The sequence below is a fragment of the Dasypus novemcinctus genome, chromosome 5 (genome assembly GCF_030445035.2).
Source record: "Dasypus novemcinctus isolate mDasNov1 chromosome 5, mDasNov1.1.hap2, whole genome shotgun sequence".
In the NCBI taxonomy this organism is placed as follows: Eukaryota; Metazoa; Chordata; class Mammalia; order Cingulata; family Dasypodidae; genus Dasypus; species Dasypus novemcinctus.
In genome coordinates, this window is record NC_080677.1 from 20170827 (window position 1) to 20181319 (window position 10493).

The 10493-nt window shown below is 39.5% G+C and overlaps 1 protein-coding gene across 1 annotated transcript; it reads right to left on the reverse strand.

The window, feature by feature from the left end:
* Positions 1-1913: 1913 nt before the first annotated feature.
* Positions 1914-4144, reverse strand: LOC101443380 (nuclear speckle splicing regulatory protein 1-like). The gene has a single exon (XM_012526792.3). The coding sequence runs from the start codon at positions 4115-4117 to the stop codon at positions 2438-2440; it is 1680 nt and encodes a 559-aa protein (XP_012382246.1). The 5' UTR covers positions 4118-4144; the 3' UTR covers positions 1914-2437.
* Positions 4145-10493: the final 6349 nt, after the last annotated feature.

Here is a 10493-nt window from a genome sequence, read left to right on the forward strand (position 1 = left end):
ATGCCCCATGAACTTTTGAACATATTATATGCTTTACATGTGTGCCCAGGTGAACCTCCTCCCTTCTATCCCCCATCACTGACACTCCACACAAGTAATTCTCCCTACCACAGTGGTAACCCTTTTGTGATCCAAAGCATCTTGAAAAATGAAGCCAATAAAATAGTGAAATATAACAAATAAGAAAATGAAATAATAATGATATTTAAAAATAAATAAAATTCAAAAGATAAAAAATTTAAGAAAATTTAAAAATTTGGGATGATAAAAATTAATGAAAAAATATTAAAAATATTAAAAATTTTTGGCATTTTGCCTTTTATCACCATAAGATTCATTGTCCTATATATACAGTGACATTTTCTTTCATTTATTTCCCCAGTGTCTTACTTTTTTCATTTTGTCTTCAATGAAATTTTAAGCCACAGCAAAATCATGTACAAAATATAGTGGACTCCCGTATACCTAACATTCTCCTACTTTTCCCCCTTCCCCTATTAATAACATTTTATATATGGATGGTACATTTGTTACAATTAATGTACAAAAATTGAAACATAGCTACCAACCATGATAAATGATTTACATTATACTTTATATTTTGGGCCCTACACTTTTATATATTTTGATAAAACTTAACATGGCCTGTATCCATCATTGCAAGATCTTGTAGAACACTTCCATTGCCCTCAAAATGTTACCTGTTTCATCTATTTTATTCCTCCCTCCCCTCCCTTTGGGACCCATGGCAACCACCAGGCTTTACTCCTTGTACGACTAGATTCATAGTTACTTGCAACAACAATGAGGGCTTGACACACCAATCTGTGTTCCTCTATTGGGCAGTGCCCTTGCTCTTGAGAGACTCCCATCCCTCTGTTTGAGAACATAGCAGGCCTCCCCTTGATGGGAGTCCAACACTTTCTGGCTCATTGTGTTTGTCTCCACCTACTGATATAACCCACTACATTAAGATGAACAATCACACGCTCCATACAAGCCTGCCTCAGGTGCTCCCTGGCCTAAATGCTCCCCACATCCAATGCCCAAACCAGTAACCCTAACTTGCTCTATTGCTAAAAGAGCATTCCCAACATTTTGGCTTCAACCATGTACCGCCAATCCCCAATGTTCATCTGCTCCCTCCTCCATCTCTCCCTCCAGTACCATGGACAGTCCAACCCACCCTACACACCCTATCCCCGTGACATACCTGCACCACCTAACCAAATAGTATCGCTGCAGTCCTGTTATGCCCCTCCTCTGTACAACTACACACTTCCACCCTATCATAGATTTTGCCCATATGGGCATTGGCTCACAACTTCCTTTTCCTTTTCTATTTCCTGTCAACCTATCTTCCATGCTCTAGTTCTGTGAGTCTGCTCAATTTGCTTAATGTACATCAGTGAGGTCATGTAATATTTCTTCTTCAGTGTCTGGCTTGCTTCACTCAGCAGAAGGTCCTCATGATTCATCCATGTTATCCTGTGTGTTAACACTGTATTCCTTCTTACAGCTGAGTAATATTCCATCGTACATATATATCACAATTTTTTATCCATTCATCTGTTGACGGGCGTTTGGGTTGATTCCAAATTTGACAATAGTGAATAATGCCACTATGAACAATTGTGTGCATATATCTTTTCAGTCCTTTCTTTTAATCTTCTGAGTATATATCCAGCAGTTGAATTGCTGAATTATGTGGCAGTTCTATAATTAGCTTTCTGAGGAACAACCATACTGTCCTCCTCAATGGCTGGATCATTCCACATTCCCACCAGCAGTGGATGAGGGTTCCAATTCTTCCACATCCTCTCTAACACTTGTAGTCCTCTGTTTTTTAATAGCTGCCAGTATAATGGGTATAAGATGATATCTCAGTGTAGTTTTTTTTTTTTTTTTTTAAATGTACAAGCAGGTCACTATTTTTATTTTTACCTAAGCCCAAGTATGCTGGGGGCTAAAGTTATTTAAACAAGATGTATTATGCATATTTTGTACTATAGTACAAATTCAGAGCATAAAGTACACTTCACTGTTCACCTTCACATATATCTGAAATTCAGTATTTGTAAAACAGAACTGCTCCTGCATCAAAATCAGTATTAGAGAACTTGTTTAAATCATTTTTTAAAGGTGTGGTAGAGTCAATGGTCCTCATTAAGTACCTACATACAGGCATTCAGCACACTCTTGAGTTATTTGAATATAACCATGAATGTGATACTGATAAGCAAATGAGATTATAAAATTCAAACAGTCAAGGTAAAAGGACTATCATGTGATTTTAACCAAACCAAAAATCAATTCTGAAAATATATTTTAAAAATATTCTCCAAGACCATTGTTAACGCATTCCCTTTCTTTATCTAACATGTTGCAGAAGTAATAATTTTCTGTGCTTCCATAGATCTTTCTACTAGTGCAACCATCAATCATCTTCTTTTTCAATGTAAGTCTTTGTATTAGCCCGTGCCATTTGCCTGGCCAAGTACCTGTCTCTAGCAGACATTACAGTTTCTTCATTGTTCCGCTTTGCAAACTTGCTCACTGCCTCAGGTAGAGGCTCTTGTTCTTTGCAATTTTCAAGTCTTGTCTCTGTGATTCTGTGTTTTGCTCTTGATGATGTTTCTGAACTAGAGGATTTCTCTTGGTTTCTTTCATTGTCCTTTTCCATGTTTCTTATTTTGTTGGATTTTTCCTGGTCAGACAACCTATCCTTTACTCTAGAATCTGGGCTGCTTTCCTTTCTGTCTTGATTTCTTTCTGAAGATTGAACACTTATTTCTCGTTTTTCTCTATCTTTGTATTTATCATTGTTCTCATATCTTTCCTTCCTAATTTTCATATGTTCTTTCTCTTTGCTTTTCTCTTCCTTCATTCCTTCTTTCTCACGTCGGTCATGATAATTTTGTTGCCTATCTCTTTCTTGTTCTCTTTGGAGATGTTTCTCTGTCTCTTTCTCCCTTTTCCACTCTCTGTCATTTCCTTCTCTTTCTCTTTGGTCTCTTCCTCTTGGTTTACCTACTTGCTCATGCCTCTTCCAGTGAGAATCTCTATGATTGGCCTCACTGTGCCTATGGAAATCCTTTTCTTTTCGGTAATCACGGTCAGTGCAATACCTCTCCTGTTGCCTGGATTGCCTTTCTTGGTGTTGATCTTCCCTTTTCTCATGTCCCTTTAATGTGGAACTTTTTGTGTGGTGTTTGGCACTGTGTCCTCTTTCTTCACTAGATGACTGTGAGTGAGTCTGATACCTGTGATGCCTGAGGTTATTCTGGGAGGTTTCCGTACTTTTTTCCCTTCTGCAGTTCATTTTATTATTTTCTTCCAATACATCATCTTCACTGCTTTTAGCATCAAAATCACTGTCTGCATCTGGGTTTTCCTCTACTTTGGTACCAGTCTGGAGGATGCATTTCTCATGTGGTATTCTGTTCTCTGAACTGATTTCATCAGAATAACCTCTTGATTTCTCTTCCTTTATTCCAGACCTCGCTTCACGAAAGCTGCATTTAGGAATTTCCTCTTCACCAACTGATTGATTTAATAGGTGCCTATAAAATCCACTGAGATCTTTCTGCTTGGTTACATCCAAACGTGCTTCAAGTTCAGCAGCTCTCTTTTCTCTTTCCTCCTCTTCAGCTCTCTCTTGTAGTTTTTTCTTATAAGCAGATGTCACAAATGCCTCTTTATCATCAAATTCTCCCTTTTCCATTTCTCGTTCTCTCTGTATTTTCTTTTCCATTCTTTTTTCCTGCTCCTTTTTTCTGATCTCAACAGCTTTTAGTAAGTTGTGAATATACTTGGGCTTTCGGTCTTTTCCCAAGAGTAATTTGGGACTACTTTCTTCCTTTTTTTTCTGCATTTCATCGTAAATACTATCATATTCATAGACGGTGGCATCTTCTGCAAGGGCTTTCTGGATTTCCAGTTTGGTCTGTTTCATTGCTTGCTTCTTAGCAGCTTCTCTCTGAAGGCTTTCACTCACAGAGGTCTCATCATCATCATCAGAATCATTCCCAAACACTGATGGTTTTTGCAAAACAGGGTGCAACTGCTGTGTTTTCTTTGGCAAAATAAGCCCATACTGCCTGCCCGGAATCGCCATGTTGCTGCCGTCTCCCCTGAACGTGGCCGACGCCTCAGTGTAGTTTTGATTTGCATTTTTCTAATAGCTAGTGATGTGGAGGATTTTCTCATGTGCTTTTTAGCCATTTTTGTTTCTTCTTTGGAGAAGTGTCTATTCAAATCACTTACCCATATTTAAATGGGTTGTTTTTCTTTTCATTTTTGAGTTGTAGGATTTCTTTATATATGCTCAATATTAGGCCCCTATCAGGTATATGGTAACCAAATATTTTTTTCCATTAAGTAGGCTGCCTTTTCACTTACTTAACAAACTCCTCAGAGGTAGAAAAGATCTTAATTTTTAGGAGGTCCCATTAATCATTTTTTTTCTTTTGCTGCTTGTGCTTTGGGTACAAAGTTCATGAAACTTCTTATTACAAGATTCTGAAGATGCTTCCCTACATTGTATTCCAAGGTCTTTATGGTCTTCACTCTTATATTTAGATCTTTGATCCAGTTGAGTTAATTTTTGTATAAAGTGTGAGATGGTGTTCCTTTTTCATTCTTTTGAATATGGATATCTAGTTCTCCAAGCACCATTTGTTGAAGAGGCCATTCTCTCCCAGTTGAATGGATTTAGTAACCTTGTTGAAGATCAGTTGAATGTTATATGCAAGGATCTATATCAAATCCTCAGTTTGGTTCCATTGGTTAGTATGTCTATCCTTGTGCCATTATCATGCAATTTTAACCACTGTAGCTTTGTAGTATGTTTTAAAGTCAGGTATTTTGATTCCTCCAATTTCATTTTTCTTTTTCAATATGTCTGTGGCTATTCTGGGCCTCTTGCCATTCCAGATAAATTTCATAGTGGTTTTTCCAATGCAGTAAAAAAATGCTGTGGTGATTTTTATTGGGATCACTTTAAGTCTATTAGATCAGTTTGTGTAGATAGACATCTTAATGATGTTTAGTCTTCCTATCTATGAACAAGGAATATGCTTCCACTTATTTAAGTTTCTTTAATTTCCTTTAACCGTATTGCTTAGTTTTCTGCATATAAATCATTTATATCTTTAGTTAAATTTATCCCTAGGTATTTGACTCTTTATTTGCTATTATATATGGGATTTTTTCCTTCATTTCCCCCTTGGAATGCTCGTTATTGGTTTACAGAAATGCCACTGATCTAATAACCTGCACATTGATCTAATAACCTGTGACTTTACTGATCTCATTTAAAAGTTCTAGAAGATTTGTCATAGATTTCTCAGGACTTTCCATGTATAGGATCATTTAGTCTGCAAAAAGTGACATTTTAACTTCTTCCTTTCCTATTTGGATAATTTTGTATCATTTTGTTCTCTAAGAGCTTGAGCAAGTACTTCTAACAAAATGTTAAATAGGAGCATTGAAAGTGGGCATTCTTGTCTTTTTCCCAATCTTAGACAAAAGCTTTTGAATATGATGTTAGCTGTGGGTTTTTCATATATACTCTTTATTATGTTGAAGATATTTCCTTCTTTTCCTATCTTTTGATGTGTTTTTATCAGGAAGGAGTTTTGTATTTTGTCAAATGCTTTTTCTGCATCAATAGAGATGATCATTTGATATTTTCTTTCAATCTGCCTATGTGGTGCATTATATTGATTGATTTCTTACATTGAACCATCCTTGTATGCCAGCAATGAAACACACTTGGTCATGGTGTACTATTTGTTTGATATGTTGTGGAATACAATTTGGAACTTTTTTTGTGTGTGATGATTTTAGCATCTAAGTTCATTATAGAGATTGGCCTATAGTTTTCTTTTCTTGTGGTGTCCTTGTTTGCTTTTGGTATTAGGGTGATGTTGGCACCATAGAACGAGTTAGGCAATGTTCCCTCCACTTCTATTTCTGAAAGAGTTTAAACAGGATTGGTGTGAGTACTTTCCAGAATGTTTGGCAGAATTCACCTGTGAAGCCATTTGATCCTGGGCTTTTCTTAGTTGGGAGGTTTTTCATGACTGATTCCATCTCATTACTTGTGATTGGTCTGTTGAGTTCGTCAATTTCTTCTTTTGTCAATGTAGGCTGCTAGTGTGTTTCTAGATGGGTGCAGACAGGACTGTCCAACCCGGGAGGCCAATCCTGTTTTATCATCCTTTCCCAACTGCAGATCTTTTAAACTGGAAGCTCCACACCCCTTCATGTTTGGAAAAGCCTCAGGCTCTTACCAGCCTCATGGAGTCCATTTTCCAAACCCACCGCCCTGCTTGGGCTGATTGCCGCCAACCCCTCCTAACCCTGTTCACGATGGAAGAGAGACAGCCTCAGGATCCTCGGGGGCCAGAAAGTGGTGGCAAGAACAGGCCCTGCAGGTGTTTTGGAGCCAGAGGAAGGGGCCAGAGAGGCGGCCCTGGAAGCCCAGCCGGCCTGGGACTGTCACACAGAGCAGGGCTGTCCTTCAGTGGTGCGAGAAGCCCTCCTCAGAGGGCACGGGAAGGAGCAAGGGGGCCACAAACAGGCCCAAAATGGCCTCTGTCACTCAAAAGCCTGAAGAGCCTCTGGGAAGTTTCTATAAGCAACTTTACAAAGCCTTCAAGATTTACATCCCCTTCAACCCAGAAGCCCCAGAAAGCCAGAGAATGGTCAGTGCAGCTTTCATTGTCCAGGGGGCACTGGACATCAAGCAAAACCTTACAAAACTGCTGAGGGGAAAACAAAAAGGAAAGGAAACAGAAGCCTTAAAAATCCAGTAACAGCCTTAAAAATCCAGACCCAACCAATCGAGAAAGTCCACCCCGAAAAGGGGGGAACACTTTACCCTGAAATTCCCCGCTGCTGCCAGTACCTCCTGGGGCTGCCTGGTTTACTTGTCTGAATTTAAAGGACTCAATTAGCTTGGACTCAGCTCCCAGCAGAGCTTAAAACAAAAACAAGAGAACTCACCCATCTCTTTTCCTAAATCCTCCCGCTTTCCTGCCGACTGAAAGAGGAACTCCTGGGTGCAACTGTGCAAAAGTGACACGAAAGTGTGTACCGGCTGCCCCAGCCTCCAGGCCAGGCCACTTCCTTGCCCAGATCAAACCCTGTTCACAAACGGCAGCGGTTTTGTCAGAAATGAGAAGAGACTTACCAAGTATGCAGTAGCTGCAGCTAAATAAGTAGTGAAGGCGGCTCCCCTACCTAGGGGGTGAGCTACACAGCAAGCAGAACTCTGGGTAGTGATTCAGACCCTACAACTGGCCACTGGACAAACAGTAAACATTTGCACTAACTCTGGAATTGCATTCTCTGCTGTACATACTCATGGAGCAATTTATAAGGAGAAGGGACTCCTACTGAAGGAAAAAAGAAAAACACAAAATCCTTCAACTGCTGAAAGCAGTCTGGAGCCAGGCAGGGCCGTCCTGCGCTGTCGGGAGCATCAGAGGAAGACGGATGCAGTTGCTGGGGAAAGTGCACTGGCTGATGGGGCGGCTGGACAGGCAACCAAGGGGGCCCTCGAGCTGCAGCCCCACCACTGGTGCCTCACCTGATCCTTTAAAAACTGTGCATTGAAAGGCTGAACTGTACCCAGGGGAAGCAGGAGTGGGCAAGGAAAGAAAGAGACCCCAGACCCCAGAGTGGGGCTGGCTACTCCCAGGCAGCCGGGTGTTCATCCCAGAGGGGGCTACCTACCCCCTTGTTCAACAATGCAACCAGCTCACCCACTTAAAAAAAAAAAAAACTGCTTTAAAGGCCCTGCTCAGAAAATATTGCTACATTGCGCAGATGACCTTGCTCGGCACCACTGTGGGCAGCTGGTGCCAACCCTGCATTGAGGGCAACCCCTCTCAGGATGCCCAGGCCCCGGCTGGCATCCAACACACAGGAACTGCCCCTTTTAAAACCTTAACAAAGGGTTTTGCAGAAATGAAACCAAGGCAAAGGTAGAGGTACTAATTAATAATAATGTACACCTCCTCGGGCTGGGTCAAGGCCTTTCCCACCTGCACTGAAAAACAAAATGTAACTAAAGCTTTACTCTGAGAAATAGTTCCCCAGCACGGGATACCTTTATCCATAAGCAGCAACAACGGCCCAGCTCTCGTGTCAGCCGTTGTCCACCGGCTAGCAAAATGTTAGGAATTAAGTAAAAACTCCACACAGCATATAGGCCCCAAAGCTCAGGGAAAGTAAAACACATAAGTCAAACCCTCAAAACCACCCTAGCCAAAGTCTGTAAAAAAAAATAAAAAACTGGATTCCTGTGAGTAAATCTACTCCCATTAGCCCTCTGTAAAGTCAGACTGCACCCTCAGGCTTTTCACCTTTTGAAGCTCTGTTTAAACAACCACCCCCAATTATTCAAACCTTCAAGGGAAATCTTAGGCTCCTAGGAAAAACTGGCCAGGATTCTATCCTCTAGCAGTTAAAAAACCCTAGCCCAAATACACAAAACTGTCCTGTCTCAGGATCCTATCCCATTAGGAATCCTAATTTGGGTAAAAAAACACACACACAAAAAACTGAATTTATAATAATAACAAAAAGTAATTTTATAACAAGGAAGCTTGTTGGCAGCCAGTCTCCTTGCTAACTTGTTTCTAAAAGACTGTTTCTAGTATTACATGCCAATAGGTATTTAAAATAAAAAGTTACATTTGCATATAATCAAACTGAATCATTATTTTGACAAGTTTATTTAGTGTTGACGGTAATTGTATGTTGTAAGAGGCTTGCTTGGAGACAGTTTCCAAAATCATTATGGTAACTTGTGTATGTAGGGTGTATAGAAAGTGTTTGTATTATTACGGAAACAGAAAATAATTTTGTCCTAAAATAAAATGATTGGTTATTAAGAAAGAGTAAAATGTGGAACAAAACCTGAATGAATACAGAAAGTGCAGAGGGTTTGTAAAAAAGGAATTTTTATGGTTAAAGTTAAGTAAGATTTAATGGGTCTATCTACAAAATTCTAAAAGCTTTAGTATCAAATAGTATACTGATGCAAAGTTAAAATTTTCTTCTTTCTCTGTTAGTGTGACAAAGCTTTTCATGTCATTAGTCTGTTTTAGTAAAAGTTTATGAAGAGTTTTTCTCTTGAATAATCAGTATACAAGAAAGGTCTGTTTTATCAAAACAGCTTCTTGTACTTTAACCTTATCATTTCCTTGGTTTTCTAAGAAGAAAAAGTCTCATATCTTTTTAAGGAATATAATGTTCAAACCTGCTTTTGCAAAATCAGATCCTGAAAAGTATCTTTTTATTTCAAACTATTGCAAAAGATTTGTTCTTTTCCTTTAATATGTTATAAGTTGAATGGAAAGTGTTTAAAAGTGTTATAAAATTAAAAAGATTATTTAACCCTCTGTTAATTGAAGTTGTATGAGTAAAAAAGCTTATATGAATACTTAAAAAGTATATAAAATTCCCAGAAATCTACCAATGTTTCAGCATAATATTTGACAAAAGTACAATGTTGTAATCATGGTTGTAATTACTTAATAGTATGTGTCACAAAAACTAAAAAAGAACCCCTCCAACCTACCTGTTATCCTTGTAACCCCCTCTGCTGCCAGAGTTTCAGGTATTGACCCTTGGCTTCATCATACTAGAGTTAAAAGGGCACACTCCAACAAGAAACAAAGCAGCTGGACAACTCACCCCATACCCGACTGTCCTTTGAAAATCTGAATTGCCCAGAGCCACAGAGAATCGCCACCACCTGCCTAGATAAGCTCCTATTTCCTTTAGTTCCTACTTCTCTTTGGACTGCTTGGCTTGCTGTTTGGGACTGGAATGGTAGCTACAGTTCCCAGAGACTGAAGTGTAGCTGAAAGGATACTCATCTTGAGAGTGTACGTGTGTCTTGTAGAATGCTTTACTACCTTAGGTTGTTTTTCAACTTAGCATAAGTGATGCCCTATAAAAAGTGTATAGGGACACCAGAGGGGGGATTGTTGAGGAATAAAAAGCATAATCTTGCAAAATATCTAGGAAGTCACTCCTGCCCCTACTTCTGTGGATCAGCCTGTGAGGGCATGGCCTTGCAGGAGAATATCAAATAACTCCTACCCCTGTTTCTGTTAATCAGCCTGTGAAAACATGGCATAGTAGAAATATATCAAACGAGTGACTTCACCCCCTGCTTCTGTAAATCAGTCCACAATCTTGCAGCTGTATTTTGCCTCTGTAATCCCCCTGCTTGCAAAATTTCATGTAGCAGTGCATTAGCCAATGAACAAAAGTTATGCTGATCCCACCTGAAATCTTATATAAACTTATGAAAACTGAAAAATGGGGCTCAGAATTTAGAGATTGACTCTCCTCTGGGCCCACCTGTAATAAAACTGTTCATCCACCTTTCTGGAGTGCCAGTTGTGAGTTTCTACAGTTCAGAACTCCTGGCTTTGTTGCAACAGCATGATGTATAGCATGGACACATC